The 21,169-nt window shown below is 42.3% G+C and overlaps 1 protein-coding gene across 2 annotated transcripts in view; it reads right to left on the reverse strand.

The window, feature by feature from the left end:
• dennd5a (DENN/MADD domain containing 5A) overlaps window positions 1-18,576 on the reverse strand; it is a 35,360-nt gene extending 16,784 nt beyond the window's left edge. Inside the window, exons 1-5 of one of the 2 annotated variants that reach the window (XM_080766038.1) lie at window positions 18,330-18,576; window positions 7,288-7,359; window positions 6,293-6,402; window positions 5,233-5,923; window positions 680-867 (exon numbers count right to left, since the gene is read on the reverse strand). In XM_080766038.1, the coding sequence (XP_080622164.1) occupies window positions 680-867; window positions 5,233-5,923; window positions 6,293-6,402; window positions 7,288-7,359; window positions 18,330-18,429 (1,161 nt within the window). In that variant the 5' untranslated portion in view covers window positions 18,430-18,576. The remainder of the gene's footprint in view (window positions 1-679; window positions 868-5,232; window positions 5,924-6,292; window positions 6,403-7,287; window positions 7,360-18,329) is intronic. The other variant, XM_080766039.1, reaches the window with a different exon arrangement.
• Window positions 18,577-21,169: the final 2,593 nt, after the last annotated feature.

The raw sequence follows: 21,169 nt of genomic DNA on the forward strand, positions 1-21,169 counted from the left end.
TAAAGCAAGCTATTAAACACTTTGAAGTGATGTTTGTGTGATTGACTGCAGGCTTTAGCTGTACATTACATGCAGGGTGAACTGCGAGACTGTCCATATAGCGCCCTTTTGCTGTGTTAATAATATCTTGCATGTTCATAACTAGATAATGATTTGATAATGATGAAAAATAAAATCGCCTCATGACTGTCTGGCGGACAGTCTAGTTAATTAGGAAACATGTCACTGCAGCCATAACAGAGTACCAATACAATTAACAAGTTCCTGTTCTTATTCCTGCTGCTGATATTAAGTATTGCAACTATTCAAAAAAATTATGTAAGATGCCTTTGACAAAATAAAGAAGAATGAAAAATCCAACATTGGTGGGGAGTCGGGAACAGTTTGTGTTCTATTTTAAACCACTGAATCCTACTATGTTTAACTACTTTGTTAAGTATATCAACCCAAATGGGAAGGTATAGGTGGGAAAGTTCATTTTATTTTCTATCCAAAAACACAAAGTCAATTCCACACAAAGCAATTAATCATTTTTTGAAAAATGGGAAAATTAAAAGTAGAACAATTACTTATAATACAGTAATTGTTCTACGACCACAATGGCAGTCGGGCTTAAGAGTATAGTGTGCGTGTGTGTGTGTGTGTGTGTGTGTGTGTGTGTGTGTGTGTGTGTGTGTACCTCCTGTGGCAGTTCTAATTTGGTGCGGTCATCCTGCCCATTGGAGTGGAGGCCCATAAGGTAGGGCACAGGGGCGTCCAGGAAGTGCAGGAGTGAGGCAGGCAGAATGGGGACGTAGACATGTTGCCACTGGTATGGGAACATTAAGGCCGTGATGCTCTCTGCCACTGTCATCAGCGTCTGGTAATCTAGCAACAAAAAAGGCAATATGCAACATTAGGGCTGCAACTCGCCGTCATCTTCTTATCGATTATTCTATCGATAATGTTTTTGATTAAAGGACCACTTCACCACTTTTCAACGTATCTTCATTTAATTGGTCCTCACTATTGTTCATGATAAAATACCACATTTATTTTCTACTCAGTCTGTCTCATAGGAGGGCTGTGGGCAGTTCAGAAACCTGTCCACTAGTGACATCCGTGTTAAAAAAATATTTCGATTTTGATTATCATGAGAATGATGGCTTCCATTATTGCATTACAACTTTTCAGGAATAGAAAGCCTGCAGTTTCTATTAGCTTGGATTCCCCATCGATGATGACTGCTGCCCACAGCCCTCCTATGAGACACAGACCGAGTAGAAAAGAAGTGTGGCATTTTATCATGAACATTAGTGAGGACCAATTATATGAAGGTAGGTTGAAAAGTGGTGAAGTGTTCCTTAAATTGACTAATCGAGAAGCGGGTATATTTAATTTAATTTATGTACAGTACCGTATAACAATGAATTGACACAAAATTATTCTATTTGACTAAATTATTATCTGCTATTTTCTGTATTTAAAAAAATGTATAACTCTGTTAGTTAGTGTGATTGCCCTGAGGGCAATCATACTATTGTTTTACTGCTCTGTTTATTTTGCCGCGTTATACCTCCCACAGTTTTTGTCGCACGCACTCGAGCCATATGTCAAAACGACGGGCTACATCGGGAATCGTGTGCTTGTGCTTTGCTAAGACATTTGTTGGATAATTTAATTGATATGAATTAATTAGAATTTCCACATGGGAAAATGGGAAAATGCAAAAACTCACTTTCAAGTATTTTTTCCTCTGAGACCGTAAGGGCTATACTTACAAGACTTGGAGGAGAGATTCATAATAATTACTCAAATTAATTACCTTAGAAGTATACCGGTCGGCCTCATGGTGGCGCTATAACAGCCAACTTTACGTTTTTGTGTATAACTCTTGAACCATAGGTCGTAAAATCAAAAAGAATCCTTGGGTCATGACACATCTCCCCATATAGGCCACGCCCATTCGCGTCTAGATAGATTTCCCGCCATTTAGATTTTTGTTCAAAACACACTTTTTGCTCCTCCTCCTACAGATTTTGTCCAAATCTCACAAAAATCGGTACACATGATCTCCGGACCTATCCGATTAAAACAGCACAGTCAGAATTGAGATCTTCTGTATCGTTCGGCCGTAATCGTCTTCCGAAGTTAGGAGGGGCCTATTTTACAAAAAACGCCACAATTCACGCACGGAATGTCCGATCCATCCCAAATCTTAATCACGTGTCGAGGGTGGCTTAATCAACGCGGAGCCAAAAGCGATTCCATTTTCGACGGCTGCGATGTAGGCAATCACACTTTGCAATTTCCCAGAATTGCCTCTTTCTAGTTTAATTTACTGTTGCGACGCTAGAGAACATTATGAATAGAATGACCGAACAAGAAACACAAAACTACGTAACTATATAAACCCCCCCCCCCCCACCATCAAACTGGGCCTTTAAGGATTGTGTACTGCTGCAGAGGTTTTGTACATATATATATGGATTGAATGACTTAACCTCTGCTCTGACTGGCATGATGGTCAAGTTCTTAGGTCATGACTTCATTCAGTAGCACTCATTCTTCATTCTCATGAGATTCCACACTTAAAGTCATGTGTTTCTTATGCTCTGTCCAGTCCTGTTTATCTGCATTCCTGCTCTATCGCAACAAGACTCAGCCTATATCCAGCCACTGTGCCGGCTGTGTTGCTATGGTGCCAAAATAACTACAAGTCCTTGATTGGGCTTTCCGCTGGTCCACGGGAGCATGGGCCTCTTTCTCACTCCCCTCTTCACCAGGCTACCTTCTAAGAATACTAAACTAGTCTGTTTTCTCTCACACCAGGCCTAAATAATAAGAGGCTGTCATCATAGGAAAAAGGAGAGAATCACACACATTTTGTGTGTGTGGACTAACACAGCGATATCCTGTCTCTTCTGGGCGGAAAATCTCTGGGGCTGAAATCTACACAACAGTCTTTGCACATTCTGCGGTGATGGGAGGGATGATGTCACCTCCAACCAATAATAATCATTCTGCATCACTGCCATCCTCCTTGTGGAAGGGTTTCCTAGCAACGCCACAGCTTTGCCCCTTAAGAGCTTCCCCCAAGCCTCTGGCATTTTGTAAACACTTGGCCTTTTCCATGTCAATGTAATGGATCCAATCACTCACTATGCAAGCTCCCACATCCTAATATAATTTCCCTGCTATTCTGCATACTCATGTTACTGCTACAGTATAGACATAAGTGTCTCAATTTGTTTTAATGTTAAAGTGAAGAATGCAGATCAGAATGGTAGGAAATATTGTCAAAGTTTCTAAATCTTAATCTAGCCATATACTGTACATGTATGCTTTTGTATCATCTAGCCTGTGTTGTGTAGGTGCTTGTCATGAATATTGATGGTAATCTGAGGTACTTAACAATGTATCAATAACTGTATTATGGTCTTTTTTTTTAATCAAAAGCTCCTTTGAAAGTATTTGACTTCCGGAGTCTGTGGATTGGTTTTTATTTTAGAGTGAAGCACACAGCAAACAAAGAGGGACTGATGGGCGCTAACACAGTTGGCCTTTCACAGTGGGCTGCTGCAAGCTGGCTTGTTTACCCCAAAAGCTCAAACACACATGCATTCTCACACACACACACACACACACACACACACACACACACACACACACACACACACACACACACACACACACACACACACACACACACACACACACACACACACACACACACACACACACACACACACACACACACACACACACACACACACACACACACACACACACACACACACACACACAGTAGAAGCTGCCTGGGCTGGGTGAAGGGACTAGCATTTATACAAACTGAGTCACGGTGCACTGCTTCAATGGAACCACTCCATAGGTTACATAATCTGATGGTTATATAGTTTCACTATGCACCCCAAGCATGTATCAGTATCAGTGACCCTATCCTCAGATAATATTATGTTCTGCTCGATACAACAACTGTGTACAGTTTCCTATACAACAAACCTTTATTTTTATATAAATGTTTTATCCCACAATTTTGTAACCCATTTTTTCACCGAGTGTCAATTATCTAATGTAATTCTGGGCGCTGCACTTCCTCTGCCAACCTGGGGGGCAGCGGACTGACCTCATGCTTCCTTCTATGCATGAGACGTAGCGCGTGGAAGGAACAGGTTATTCAGACAAGTTCCTTTCCCCTCCATCAGGCGTTCCGGCTGGCCAGGGGGAGGTAGTTTAGAGACCAGGATTACGGCATGTTTTTGTGAGGGTACCTACCCTAGGGGACACGGGGAGAACATGCAAACTCCACACAGAAAGGCCTTTTCTCCAACCCTGCCTCAAGTATGGGCACTGATGACACGGAGGAGGGAACACGCCCCCAGTGCCCACAACGTCCCCAGCGGGAATTGAACGCAGGACCTTCTAGCTGTGAGGCGACAGCACTACCGACTGTGCCACCGTGACCCCATTATACAACAAGCTTTAGGAATCTTCAGATTAGAGTGCAGCGATACTAAGCAATAATGCGTGATGACAGCCGAAAATTGGCCACTACCCAAGTCTATGCATTAATCTAATATCACATAATTTGTTGTTATGATAGCTCCTTTATGCTACACTGGCAAACAACAACATGTTTGGAGATAATAGCAGACACCTAATATAGATATTACATGGGTCCTTTCTCAAAATGTTCTGAAAACACTAACTGTCATCCCCGAAATATTGTCACAATTTTATCAAGGTATTCTATCAATATTCTCAAGTCAGAATCAGAATGCCAAATGTTATGCCATAATCAATACCCTGGTAATAATTGTAGTACATGTCAGGCCATGGTGTGAAGAGACATACAGCTCAGATGTTGAAGAAGACCATGCAAATTACTATATATTTGACATTGCTCGTATTATATTCCCCATTATTTACCCCTTTCTTGAAATGTTGGGAGCTGACCCAGTTTTTACACCTGTAAACCTGTGACGTGACAAAGTTGAATATAAATCTGGGATTGCAGGCAATATTACATTGCATCATGCTGTGTGTGTTTATTTTCCTTATGATTAAATAATTCAAAATGCCTTTTCCTACTAGATATATCCTTCTTAATCATAGTGACAACAATCACTTTAGGTTGTTTTTCTTTTCTTCTGACATGTTAACATGACAACACTTAAAACTTAGCTTCACCAACATGGTGATAATCACACAGGCCCCGCCCCGGTGACTTACGCTGAGAGTAGAGCAGAATCTGGATCTCCAGCAAGGCGCAGGTGAACAGCTGTAGGACATTCTCCACCCCAAGCAGGTCGAACATCTCGCCGATGTGGTATTCAAAGAGCGGCAGTTCGGCCGTGCTCGGCCGCTGGCAGACCACCGGCCCGTAGACGCCCGAGAACTTGAGGGAGCGTCCCGACGGAGGCAGGGGCACCTCGTACAAGATGTTGTAGATGTAGCTCTCCAGGGGCAGCGGAGGTGGCTGAGGGGAGGTGACGGCTTGGTGAAGTTGATGCAGTACCTTCCTGCAGGCCTGGGGGAAGGCCATGGGTGCAATGAGACATATGCACTTGGACACGTACAGCGTGTCGCGGCTGATGTCGTAGGAGTTGAAACGCTGCAGGCGGGAGATGGCGGGAGATGCGTGGAGTGTGGGGTGGGGCCGGGGCTGGGACAGGGCGTGGCGCTGGTCCTGGGGAGCTAGCGGCGAGGTGGGGGTGTGCAAGATATCATACTGCTCCGCGTTGTGCATGTGGTAGAGGGTCTGCATCGCGCTGCAGATCTGCTTGCTGGTCACCTCCTCAAAGAAGGTGAGGGCAAAGCCATAGGTCCGAGAGCCGTCCTCTCTGGTGATAATGTAGGAGTGGAACTGAGGCTCCCGAGAGTCAACTTGTGTCCGGAAGGACAGACCCTTTGGCATACACAGCTGTGGGAGGGAGGCGAAGACAGGGTGCACAGTTAGAGGTAGGAATGTAAAGACTAAAGACACAGAGTAAGGATGGGGCAATTAACCGAAATTTAGAACCAATAACCGTCTCAATCTTACTTATAGGTTCATCGACTGTATTAACAAATCTACAGAAAAGAGTTCTAATGTTAATTGATTAGAACTTGATTAGAACTCCAAATAATAATTGTGATATTGATTTGAAGTTATATCGCCCAGCCCTAGTACAGCAAGTGTAAGAATTTACCCAAATGGACCCTTACTTAAGTTCTGAGAGTGAAATAAATTTGACTGTGTACTGCGAAAACATATAATTAAGAAGTGTTAATGATGTACTGCATATGTTACCATTCCAACTGCATCCTGGTCAAACGGGCTCCACTCAACATTCTCTGGGTAGTGCGCTAGGACTTTGGATTTGAAGGTTCTCCGTAATGGACTCTGCTCAAAATTCTCACCTGAAGGAGAGAATCAGAAGGGGAAGAAAGAAGGAATGGGGACTTCAGACAAATATGCAAGAGCAAAGAAAGTTTAAGACATCCTGTCAGTAGCAGGTTTGAGGTGCAAGACATCTCAAGCGTAAACAGGAAGTCAGCGTATTTTTTGAGAGAGAGAGAGAGAGAGAGAGAGAGAGAGAGAGAGAGAGAGAGAGAGAGAGAGAGAGAGAGAGAGAGAGAGAGAGAGAGGATCTGTATTGCATCATATAAAGCTGTCAACTGCATCCTGTTCTGGATAATGATGAAAAACCACAGAAATTAAAACAACCTATCCTAACATTTTACTTTATCAGGTGGGATCACAAGACTTTACTTGATCAGGGATCACAAGATGTCTTAAAAGTGAATGCACTTTGTGACAGCTTCAATGGCAATACAGACAAAGCAACCACAAAATAATCAACACAAAAGCCCAAATCACGTTCATTTGAACCCAGAGTGAAGCAGAAGTGGTGATGCACACACCAAGGCATGATTGGAGAGTCATTCAGAGTGTAGGGAAGAGAATACACATTGACCAAGCAACACCGGCCCCAGTAGCACTGGGCGTGCATGTATGAGAAAAAAGAGACAGTGACTGTCAAACATTGGCTTGTTGTTCAGTAACTGCTGAAGGATGTAAGGGAGCAGGGATGGGGGTAGAAGAGGAGGAGATAAGGGGGAGGGCTCAAAGGAGTGCAGTACACACACCTGTGAAAACTCAAGGGGTGCTGTGAAACAAAAGAAGGGTGCTGTGAAAGAAAGGGTGTGTCAGGTCTTTAAAGGTTTAAAAGGGCACAAGCTGAGCTGAGGTGGACAGGGGCAGTGCGTTGGCGGGGGTACGCGGGATAGGATGGGTGGGGTTACCTTCTTCTGCACTCGCCAACTTTCCTCTGGCCCCATCTCTGAATTTAGTAGCCTCTATATACTGGCATAAAGCTACACAACAAATAAAACAACAGTATTAATGAAAGGCTGGCTCCAGAAGGGTAGCGCATCAATTGAATAGGTGCATACACAGCATAATGATTCTTTCAGTGGTTCTGTTCTAGAGATGTATAGACAGCCCTTCATGTCTCTGTCATGTCGGTGGCCTATATTAATTCAGGCCGGCTAGCAGTGTGATAACAAACAGTTGTGTTGCTGTGTGTATATCATTATTCCATCTCTTCTGCAGGTTAATCCATGTTGTTCTCATAAGAACAACAAACCTGTATGCAAATAAAATGATACATAAAGAAATAAACTCACACTCTCACAGTGATGGCATATTTTTGCTTATTTTTAGCAAAAGGCATTACATATTTTTGTTAACAATGTATATTTAATTAACACACAGTTAACCTCTGGATAATTTAACTTTAACTGGATATAGTATTTCATGCAAGGATAATTTTCCAACATTTACATTTTTGCTCAATTAATTTTATACTAAGAAAACGCCTTTTGCTTTTCTCTTCATTGAATGTGATGTCAGCTATGCAGTATGCACCACCATTCACAAAGGCATTCATCTTTCCGTCTTCACAGTAAAACAAGCATGCTAAGTTAACTCTCCTTTACTGTATATTCAATCACACAGACACAGGAGGAAAGCAGGAGGGAAAGATAGATGCTTTTTTATCTCTGTTGGCGTGGGTAGGAACTCCTACAGCCCTGCTGTCACAGACATCAGACACAGCATGTTAATTGCGAACGCAGTGAGCACTTACTATGAGACCTAGCAGATCATGTCTGTCTGTCTGTCTGTCCGTGTGTCTGTCCCGGCGCTATCCAAATATGGAGTGTGTTGCATCAGCAATCACTCAGCTCCATATATGGGCAGAAAAGGGGCCAGGTCCACTCAGCTCCATATATGGGCACAAAAGGGGCCAGGTCCACATATACAGTAACATCAGGACAGACACACAGACAGACAGACAGACATGATCTGCAGGGTCTCAGATGCGTTCGCTTCCCGCGTTTGCGCGTCTTACTGGTAAATATTAAGCATGAGCTGTCTAGTAGTGTATACTCTCTCAGCGTTTCTAATTTCACCAGATCTGCTGCAAATCAATGTTGTTGTAGTAGCTGTTGTGCCACTGCCAAGATAGCCTCTCAGATGTCAGCAGGCCAGGGCTCCTTTCTCAAGTTCATTTTAGCCTTCGCTGTTTGAGCTGAGAGAAACTAAGCCAGGTCTAGCTTATGGTTCTATTTACATTACATGTAGACTACTATCACTGTGATAATGACACACAGGTGACAGATGATGACAGGTCCTTAAAATGACCTAAAGGCATTGATATACTATGTTGTGCGCACAGTGTCACACACCAAAAATAGCAATCTACAAGCTCGCAATGCATTGTGAGCTTTGTAGATTTTCTATTGTTAGTTCACGCACAACACCAGTATTCATATATTCAGTATTAAGGCTCTGTGTCTTGACTCCTGTCCGGGCCCCTCCTACGTCTCACCAGGTCCACTCCTGCTCTCACCAGGTCAGTATAAAATCTGAGTTTATGCATGTCTGCTGCGCCCTGGTCATTGTAATGACCTGTGCAGTGGTTGTTACAGAGATACTGTCCTGACTCCTAATCTTCATTAATGAAGACAAATGAGACAAATTACATTTTAACCAAAAATATCAATCGATGAACACAAAAGCGGAAGCATCCCTGTCTCTCTTTCCCCATTTCCTGTCTGCATACTATCAATGAAAAAAATACATGGCGAATTTGAGACAGCAGTCAGATTGTGCATCAAAGTGTGAATGCATCAAAGATGCATTGCGTTTACGTAATCATAATGCTAAGCGTGAACAGGGTTATGTCTGTATACCTATGAGACAAATAAATGACAAATAAACCCAACCTGAATATACTGTTATATTGGTGATAATTTTTCTCATCTCATCTCATCTCTCTGTCATAAAGCTGCCTAGTGCCTATTCGTATGAACACAATGCGCCATTGCATTCTAAAGCACTGTCTGTCTGTCAGTCGGTTGGTGTGTGTGTGTGTGTGTGTGTGTGTGTGCACTAAAGTACCCATTACGGGAATGACTCTCCACGTCCTATGCTGGCAATTTGTGTGATTTTTTAATCCAGCAATGTCATGGTATTCGTGTGGAAAGAGCATTTATGAGAGGTGTTAATACTATTTTTATACTAAAAACTAAACTACTACATGTTTTCATTTTGTTATTATCCTGTCTGTGTGTGATCTCCTACAAGCATTTATAGCATTTATCTACTGTTTTTACTTTTTATTTACTGAGTTGGCAACACATATTGTAATGTTCGATTGTTTGTCTTTTTGCTTTCTGTATGTCCTTGTATGTCATTTCTGTTCATGAAAAATGAATAAAATTTAAGAAGAATATTAAAGGCAAAGGTAAACTATTAGTTATAGTGCTAGGTGTGAACGGCCAAATAAACTTGCTCAACTTAAAATAAAATAAAAACTAAACTACTGTTTCCAAAGATTAATTATACAACTTCTATCCTCAACTCCCTGAGTGAATAGACATTGACACTCTCCTACTCCTATGTTAACTCAAACCCAAACCGCAGTAGTGTCTATCGTTAATGAAGACAAGAAAGTATGGTATACAGTAATACAGCGTTCAATTGTAGTATATAAATGGCAATTAAGTTCAAGATGTCCCAGACAACAAATGACTAGTGGACAGTGGACACTGTCATTACGTTTTTGATTAAAATATTTTTCAATGACGGTTTAATACCGTGTCATGTAAAAAAGCGAATGATCAACTATGAGTCAGTGAATATGAGAGCAAGTCAGTCAACTTCCAAACTGCTCTATTCATTAATTTACTGAAAGGGATTACGTATGAGTGCCTGGAAACCTCAAAGGATGTTTAGCATTTGAATAAAGCAGGCCTGTTTGCATGTACTTATGCCTCGGCTGCCTGTTGTCCAGTGTAGCCTGCAAGGCGGACTGTGTGTGACAGAAGCATCCAGGGGGCTGTGGATTGGGAGGTCATACATATGCTAATGAGACCCTAGTCTGCACTGAAACTGACTGTGTGCCCCAAATAGGGCTTGGCCATAAAGTTTGGAATGTGTCTCATTGTACATCACTGCACCCAATCTGCTGTATTACCTTTATGACGCTTAAGGAATAGAAAGGTATACAAATACAAAGATGAGAATGACCAAGGCTGAATTAGGGGGTCAGCGTCATTATTCAGACAGTGCATTACTCCGACGGTGAGTTGGTCCGACTTGCCCCATTACTAACCCTGTCCCTAACCCTAACCTAACCACACGCAAAGTAGTCTCTCGAGACAGACTGTTGAACTGTTGAATTGAATTACAGTACAGTACAGTGCAGTGACAGTACAGTACAGGGACCCCCTGGGGAGCCCCACGGTAACTCTGTAATTCCTAAACCGTTTCGACGCGGGGCGTCGAAACGGTATATATGCTATATATGTATATATATATATATATGTATATATGCGGTATATATGCTATATGCCACCACCCTGAGTGCGTTCCTGACCCCCCTGGGAAGGAACCCCCACACGGAGTTGCACCACTCAGTTCACACTGGTGTGAAAGCAAACTAGCAAAGCTCAAATCAAATTAATATAAGAAGGTTAAAGCAACCATGACAACTCTCCTGTGTATCCCATTTCCCACTGCACATGATAAAGAAGAGAGCAAAAGGGGATCTGTTTATAAGTGCATTGAGTGTCGCGCCTTGTAAATATTCCATTCAGCCAAGACCGGTACATGCATCTGCTTCTGCTAAAACTCTGATGATTGTGTGTAAAAAAACAAATTACCTGTTTGGTTCATTTTAAATGCACGCAAGCTGAGGAGACGAGACTCTTTTTTTATCTCTCACACTCTCGTCAGACATGGCGCCGCAATTTGAAAGAAAGCTCAGAACGGGTCGGAATCGGACGAAATTGTCACGGATCCATTCAGGTTTGGTTTAAGTATTTGAAAATATTTTCAGAACGGGTCGGAATCGGCAAAATGTCACAGATTAAATTTGGATTTCGGAACCATTTGTTTGGACCTACAGTACAGTACAGTACAGTACAGTACAGTACAGTACAGTACAGTACAGTACAGTACAGTACAGTACAGTACAGTACAGTACAGTACAGTACAGTACAGTACAGTACAGTACCACTCACTTCAGACGGGTCAGATTTAATAAACACTGTCATCATCATTAGATTATATTTTCGCCTCATCACTGTCCCCAATTCTTGTTATAACAGTCACTGACCTAAAGAGGACTCCTTTTAACATTTCTGCTTGTTCATTTGATCATTTCGAGAGATTCAGATGGGCCTCGGCCCTGGAGTACAAAGCAAAATGTTATTTCCTTTAATTATGGAGAACAGAACATTAATTGAACCCCCAATCTGAATCTACTAAAGAGGCCAAAAATGCCAAAAAAAAAGGTGCCTACGTTCAAAAGAAGGAACATTTTTCAGAAGTTTCTTACAGGATTTTAAGTATGTAGAAATATTGGTATGCTATATGCCTGGAAATGAGGGTTGAGGAGAGTCAACCCTCGATCCAACCTTTTGAAAAAATAAAAATAAAATAAAAGCAATAAATTCCTTCGTGAGCTGAAAATGTGTTTTAGGTGACAACAGAGTACATTTTTGAAACCCAATTTTCTGCTCAGGTCAAAAGGTACTTTCCATCCACCAGGGAATGCACATCAAGTGATGATTTCTGAACTTCTGAAACTCATAACACGCAGAAAGTGTAGTCAGCACGAACACTTGTGGCCTATAAAGGTTATTGTAAGTCTATCACTTCTGAGCTTAACATAAAGGAAACTGAGGCAAGCCTGTCCTGTAAACGGTGTGTGATGATAGATAGCATAGGCTACACAGCATGGCTGACCACATAAAAGCTTTTGTTCTTGCAAGAGTTTCCTTCAAAGAACTGAGGGTGGCTTGTCACAGGCTCAGTGCCAGAAGTGTGACACAATAATATCATCATCATCATCATCATCCGTTTTTACTCCTGGAGACTCCCTTCCAGGACAGGATTCAGATGCGCCTCCTCAAGAGACTTGGCCATAATGACCAAGGCATGTGCTCTAACCACCGCTACCCTGACACCATGATGACAGAATTATGAACTATCGTCTGCATCCCATTCATAAAACAAAGAATTTAAATCATAAATCAATCAAACTTTAGAGCTCTCCATTTGAAAATGAAGTATCTAAATCAACCAATAACACTATCACACTGGCAATGTTAGATAGCCTACTGTGTATGTATTAGTGTTTAACCTTGCATCACCAGGCTTTCTGCAGTACATGCACACACGGACCATTTCTGTATCCAACTATCCACTCCAGAAAAGATATGCGGAATGCAAACTGCAAAGCAAATTGATCACAGTCTACTGTTTGTTGAGGATTAATTGGCCTGGCTGTAATGCCCTTGGTTAAACTTTACTGTGGTTGAAGCTCAGTGAATGTACCTGTATGTGCAAGCCTTCATACTATCACAACAATATTTATCTCACAAAATCTTACCATGGAACAATTTAAATCAACAAATACAGATCAGAGCATGCTAAACACAATGGCATGTCTCAAGTGCTGCTCAATTTTAAACTGTCACTTTCTGTATGCATGTGAAGACTGGCATTAGCATTAGACTTTCTTACACAGGGTTCGGGCTGCCACACAAGTAACACAACCCTCATCCGGCCAATATGTCTGTCATTGCGAACACAGTGAGCACTTACTATGTAACTATAACATCTTCGCCAGGCCTGACGAAGATGTTATAGTTCGATCAAAACGTTTAACTGTCTGAGTCTGCTCCAGTGCATATCTGAACAACTCAGTGGCAGGCAACGCACTACATCAAATCCTTGCCGATGCGATGAGTGAGTGCACCAATTATGAAGTCGGTGGGTCAAAAATGTATGCAGTATGCACATAACCATACATGGGCATAGCGGATCTCTCATCTGATATGCCTATATATGGACATTGTTTATGGTTATGTCTGAGTCACAGTGACATGTCTATATATGGGCATACCAGGTTTGTCCATGGTTATGTCTGAGTCACAGAGACATGGCTGTGGTCCTGTCTATATATGGGCGCATTGGGTTTGTTTATGGTTGTCTGAATCAGAGGCCATGGTCCGCCCACCATCCCATTAGCCAATTTTAATATAAGATGAAGTTAGTATAAATTGGGATTTAAATATCCAATGGTAATGGGTAGTTATTGCAGCTTACAGTGTGGACAGCCATACTGTCAGTAATGTTAGCTCTGCTGACTGACAGTATGCTGAGGCAGCAGGAAGTTTGCTCTACCACATTATGCTCTTTCCCACATAGAGCATGTGACTGATACAGCATGTGTTTGCAGACCAATGTGAATGGCATTGCACCAATTACAGTACGTACAAGCACTTTCGGATGCAGAGGGTAAGTAGAAAAATACGCCATTATAAATCTCTTTGCTTAGTTAGTAACTTAGTAGGTCACAATCTCCCAATGACGTAAGAGACAGGAGGCTGGGGTAAAATAGGCAAAATGTTTATAAATCACCAGACTCGGATAACCAGAAATAACATTTAAAGGTGTGTCTGTTGGCTTTCCACATACCAGCCCAGTAGAACATCTCATGGCCTCGCACAGTTTTGCCCGACCCTGCACCCAAAATATCTCTTGTTTCCATAGCACGGTAGCTAGGGTCCTAGCTCTGGTCCATAGCCTTAATGCTCTTGCTGCCGTTGCGTTAAGGCTATGGAACTGGATGATTGACACAGGGGTGAAAAATGGGTTACAAAATCGTGGGATAAAAAATATATATATAAAAAAAAGGCTATGGAACTGATTGGCTTCCTGCCTCGCATGAAATGAAGACCAGCCTCTCCTCCGTAGAGAAAATAAAAAAATATGTTTTACCTACTCACCAATAAAGTCAAGCTATGGACCAGAGCTGTTAGGGTCCCCTCTCAAATCTATAGGTATGCGCAGCAGACTCTGATCATTGACACTCCTTTGCCATGTAAGTATATAGGTCAGTGGCGGAGACTCCGGGGGTGCCTGGTAGCTGAAACACCCACGGTTAAAATAATAAGCCAATATGCACCCACCGTCCCACGTATTATGAAGACTGAATTTCGCCTCCCTTTCCCCTCCCCCTGCTCAAAATGTCACGTAGTCACACACCTTTACGGGGGCGCTTGGGCAAGAGGTGTTGGGCCGCCCAACGTGGGCATTCAAATGCTAATAAGGTGGCTTTTGTGGACTTTGAGCACTCACGATCATTATTGAAACACCCCTGATATAGGTGGAGGTCATTGCTTATTGCTTAACAATGTAACAACTCAGTGTCACATTTTAACTAAATGGATGTTGTTGTTGAACAAATGAGAATAAATCACAGCAAAACCAGTGCACTAAATAAATAAAATAAAATAAAAATGTAGTGCAAAATATCACTATAAATAATAAAACAAAAAATCACAGGAAACTATATACATGATCTGAAGTCAGTAGCAAGCAGTATTACACATCACCCTGTTTGGCATACCTGTAGCTCAGACCACCCCTCTTTACTGATACGCATGAAGTGATGCAGTGCCAAACCAGTATTCCATGGTCAGAAACATTTAACTACAATAAACTCCAAACTCCAAGACCAAACTCAGTCAATAGACACTATGCTTTGGCTTGGCATGGCGTGAATCTGAAGGGACACGTTCTAACGTGCACACGCGTACACGTACGTACAACTGAATACAATTAATTCCGTTTTGACAGGTTACAAAATCATAATCAAATATGATCATCCCCTGGGTCAAGGACGTTTTTCTCAATGGAAAATAACATTGGGTCATCTTAGTGCTCGGATGCCGCAGTCCCTGCCCACCACCACGGAGGTTGTGGGTTCGAATCCACCATGGCGTATATCCAGCTCAGGGTTGGGCGGGAGAAGTTCTCCCGGTGGGGGCTTCTCACTGGCAGGGTAGGATTAGTGACAACACAAATGTGTGTGAGGAGGAATTAATTGGCATAATGACTAAATTGGGGAGAAAAACAGGGATAAGAAAATAATTGACTACTCTAAATAAAAAATTGCGTCATCTTAAAATCAACTAGGTAAGTAGGTAGGTAGGTAGGTAGGTAGCAGTGGTGTAATGGTGATTCTCCCCCCCCCCGGTGGTACAGTATTTCAATGACGACACGTCACATGCATGCACACACCTCCATGTGCATAGAACAGCTGATATAGTGTATGAGAGTCAACTTGTGACAAATTAATTAATTCAAACGACCATTAAACAACATTAACAACACACAGCCAGCCTTTACTAGCACCTTTAATATACTCTGTGTTGACTACTGGTTCCAAAGTGTCAATTTGTGACATTGTCACTTGTAGCAAGTGAGAATTGCACGCACGCATGCACGCACACACACACACGCACACGCACACGCACACACACACACACACACACACACACACACACACACACACACACACACACACACACACACACACACACACACACACACACACACACACACACACACACACACACACACACACACACACACACACACACACACACACACACACACACACACCTACAGTCGCAAGTCACGTCATCGGCCTCTGTAATTTAATTCATGAATCCAGGACCATTATCCAATATAACCCATTCTCTTTTGGACTGCTTCAGGACATCTGACAGTAGCCGATGCCTGTCCTACAGACACACCTAACAGGTCACACATGGACCATTGATATGCACAAGTAGGCAGCTTTTGTAGCTTGTTTAAAGGTGCGATTGGGGCAGCCATCTATTGTTGTCGAAGGAGCAGATTTTATTTATCGCCTCCGTCTTTCAGCAGCTATAGCCTGGGGAAGAGCTATTGACTGGGTCATCGCCCGAGTTGCCCAACAGACACTACACTTCGACTTGGCACGGCGTGAATCTTAGGGGACGTGTTCTAGGAGTGCACCGTACCATGCTGTAGCTGCACGCACGTACGCGTGAAAAAATTACTGGGCCCTCGCCGTGGTACCCCATGCTACAACCAAAACGCCACTGGTAGGTAGGTAGGCAAGCAGGAAGACAGATAGATAGATACTGTATATAAATGTATACCAAGCTAATCAGATGTTTCAGTTCAGATTGGCACCAAAACTAATATAATACTACTACAGCAACATCTTGAAATCACAGTCAACTCAAGTTTGCCTTCAGGGGTGATAACAGGGGTGAAACAACCGCTTACAAAGCGGTTGTTTGTCAGCCTGTACCATGTTTTCCCAATGCAATGCAATCTTATGTAACTGCGCATGCGGACGGGGTTGACTGGACTACATTTTTATTTAACCCATTCTAGACGGGAACACCTTTTGGTGTTTTAACTAAGCATTATGTTATACTTTAGCTGTTGAAAAATAGCAGACCTACAAGCTCATAGCGCGCCACCAAGTGAAAAAGAGAGTAGCCAAGATTAGAAGAGTAATTTTCTATATCTGATTTTCTCCTTCATGATGGCCTAAGACAGCGTTAACCTTAGATGAAAGGCGTTCACAGTTACCTGTGAATGCAGTATCGGCGACCCAACACTTACAAAAAGAAGTATGTCACCAAACCTGTTTTCTTGAACAAGACATACTGTAGCTGTGAGGATACCAGGTGGTGGTTATTTTCTGATCTAGTAATGGATTTTTGTGGATAATACCGGCATGGTTATGTCTAGTCTTCGGAGTAAAATACAATATTTTTTAGAACATGTAGGCTATTTTTAACATACCGGTAACATCCTTCCCATCCTTTAAGTAGAAATGAAGGCTGGGCAAGCCATGGGCAATTTCCCCCTGTGAAGTGCACGTTGTATATATCCAGGTGTTTCACATGAAACTGCTCAACTGAAGCAAAAACAGATCAATGCAGCCTTAAGTTTGGGATCATTTGCTGGTTGTGTGACATTTAGCTATTTTCATGATCGACAACACATTGATCTAGAAATATGGTCATGAATCATGTCCTACAGTTTTCTCTTTATTTACCAATTTGGACCAAAAATCTATTTTTCTTTTTTTCCCCAATTGTTTAGCCTATAACTGGGAAGTAACCCAATACCACTCAATGTAATGTATGTAATCTTGTCAATCTTGTCAAGGTTGACAAGCAACATTGATAAGCAAATTACTCACAAAAACTGACAACCATTTAAATGAAGGCTATATCTGTAGGCCTACACTGCAGATTATTGTTATCAATCTTCAAAAATAATACATTTTAAATAAAACTGATGAAAGAGAAGGAACTGCACAATTTCCATCCCAGAGTTCCAGCTCTCACAAGATGCTACTATTCATATTTCCTATGAACAGTTATGACAAAGTTAGGCTACAATATTTTCTTCCATCTTAATTAGACGTAGTTCTTTTCTGGCTGCATGCATCAACTATGGCATAGTAGTTACATTGTATCAACCATGGAATCGTAGCTGAGCACTGAGCCCTCGCTAGTCGTAGCAATAAAGGCCTAAAGATGAACATTGACAAAAACACATCACAATTTGACCAATATTCTGCCATATCCACATCAGCAATACAAAACGAGTTGCACATGTCTGGATCACACATATATCTTAATGTTTATAACGGTGCTTTTAAGACGTACTACAACAAGCTAACGTTGTAATCCTCTCGACCCCTCATCCAGCTTTACACACACAGCAGGCTGAATAAACACATTGATTGTAGGCCTATAGGACAGTGTCCAATATGCCATATGCATATGAAGAAACGATGGTCAAATATATGAAAAGTTACAGTTACTGAATAGATATTTGAATGTCGTCCTAGTGTGTGGATAACTGGATAATCGCAAGCATCATCCCCCCTTCGCAGGCAGCTACTTACCGGACAGTTCGTCGGGTTCCAGTCCGCTCTCTGTGTCCAGCCCGCAGACGACGAAGTAATCTGCGAACCGACAGGAATTGGAGCTGAATCCGGTGGTCATTTTGAGACTGGTCCGGTGGCAGAACCCTTCGTATCCTCGGTCTTTCAATCGGGCGCATATTAAAGAATGTCGATGTGCTGTCGCTCAGTAGCCATCATCGCGGATGATGCTACGACGATGTGATCGCGGTGAAGACACTCAAGAGCCTAGGAAAAAAATCAGAGTATGGCAGTCGAAATGCATTGTGGTCCTTCCAGTAGTCCGTAGTTCTTCACAGCTGTTTTCATCGGGGGCCTCGCTCGTATCCGATAGGCTACAGTAAGAGCGTTCACCTTCACCTACATACACATTGTGGTGGGCAGTGGGCACCTCCCGTTTCTCTCTCCAAAAATGTAAATAAAGGATTTGGAAGATGGTAAATGTAAAGAAGCCTTTAGTAGGCCTATTACACGATTTGAACAGGCATTGAGATCATGATCAGATTCACTTGCATTTACCAAGGGACCTTTCAATTGTAGGCCTATGCCCAGGTTGCAGGTTTTGTAGCAATTAGTAGACCACCTGACCAACATGGTTTCTATATATACTTTTAATGCAACATAAGGAAGCACCTGTGTTCAAGTCATTCAGTAGGTTCTGTGATGTGATTCTACTCAAACTGTCAGTGATCTCATTCTGACCTTGGACAAATCCAGGATCTCCAAGAAAGGTGCTATATGCGGGTTTAGTGATCATTTTATGAATTTCTGTACCCGTAAAAATAAATAAAACTAAAGTCCGGCTGTCACAAAACACAGTCATTATCTTTTCTAGGGACCTCAAAACCTACTCTAGCAGGCCATTAACCTTGAACTGGAGAATCTGGATTTGTCCGATGAGCGCCGCTCAGGAGTAGTCGAAGAAGCATGGCTTGGCTTCAAAACCAAATTTACATCAGTAGGCCTACTAAACAACATGGCTCCTTTGAGAACCATCAGGGTCAAAACCCCCTCAGAGCCATGGATGAATTTGGACATATGGACTGCAATGAAAGCCAGAGACAACAAAACTAGCTAAGAAACATTGTAACTACCATGACCAAATCCGCAAAAAGAGGAAAACAAACAATCCTCGGGAGCTCTGGAAGCTACTAAACAACCAAATGCTGCGGTCAGAAAAAACAAAACAGGTTAAACAAACATCAAATCAAACGACACCCTCATCACTGACAAGCTTGATGTAGTCAACTACTAAACATCTTCTTTAAAAACATTGCAAGCTGGTTAACAAACTGCCCGTTTTGGTGTAGAGCACATGACATCAAAGCCTTCTACAAAAACCTACAGGTGTTTGTAAAAATGATTTTAAACTGGCAATGGTAACAACTGAGGAGGTACTTAAAAAACTGAGTGCCGTTCAACCCCACAAGGCCACTGGCCATGACAATATTCCCTCCAAATTTCTCAGAGACTCAGCCATCTCTATAGCTCCGCAATAATCAGCCACATAATAAACCTCTCCATCAAACAGGGACAGGTCCCTCAAGATTTCTAACTGGCCAAAGTAACTCCCCTGCACAAGAAAGGGCGCAAATGAACAGGTTGAAAAGTATCTTGCCACAAAAAAAATAATGTGCGAATTTCAATCTGGCTTCAGAACATCCCACTCCACTGACACATGCCTCCTCTATTTGAGCGACCACATCAAACACGAGGTGGATGCTGGCAAATACTGCGGCATGGTCATGCTGGACCTCAAAGGCTTTTGACACCTTGAACCACTCCATACTGGTTAACAAACTAAAAGCAATTGGTTTTGATAGCACATCAGTGAGCTGGATGCAATCATACCTGGAGGGGAGAGAACAGATGGTGGAGGTGAACGGAACACAGTTTCCCCCCCCCCCCTCCCAGTGAGCTGTGGCATTCCACAAGGAAGCATACTAGGGACTTTACTGTTTCTAATATGTTAACGACATGACATCAGCTTGTGAATGCAACTTGTTCCTGTTCGCAGACGACTCAGCACTTATAGGAACAAACACTTATAGGAATGATTGCTATGGGAATATAGAGCTATTCTTAATCTACACGTATTCCAGCATTTGAGTAAACAGCATGTGCTGTATTGACGATATGCACACGGCTGCCATCTTTCCAGCAAGGTGCTAACTATAGGTGCACCTTCCCCAACGCACACAGAGACACAGATAGCCTGTATCGTGGGATGGAGGATCGCGTGTCAGCATGTAGATCGTCTACTTTCGCCATTTGATTTGTCCTAATATTAGTGCTAAATAACACTTTAACTCACTGCCAGAACGGGTGCTTCAGCTCAAAGCAGATCCACATGGGCACACATGCAACTCGAGGACGCACACAGGTTTTTGGCAGAGAAAATTGGATTGCCTTGGCTTTGCTTTTCTTTCTCCTTCCTTCATGGGCCTCCATGGCGCCTGGGCCCCGTTGCTCTGGTTGCACTGTTGATATTTACGCCACTGGTCCTATCTAATTAAATCACGTCAAACTCAACCAACATTGCAGCTGTACGAAACTATCTAAGTAAGACTATATAGTAATATAGTAAGACTAGCTGTCTTACTATCTGCAAAGTGTTTGTTTCATAAAAATCCACCGTAGACATGTTATGAGCTACTTTCTGTCAAGAAATTCCTTGCAGATGATTATTGATTATGATACAATTAAGTGTCAAGAGTTTGGATGCACTCGTTATCAGTAAAGCAACCTCCTGCTGCCTCCTGCATTATGATCAAATTCAAAACAGGTGGTATGCATGGGTTGTTGAGTGATAATCTGCAAGG

This window comes from Protomyctophum bolini (genome assembly GCF_963924005.1).
Source record: "Protomyctophum bolini genome assembly, chromosome: 1".
NCBI lineage: Eukaryota > Metazoa > Chordata > Actinopteri > Myctophiformes > Myctophidae > Protomyctophum > Protomyctophum bolini.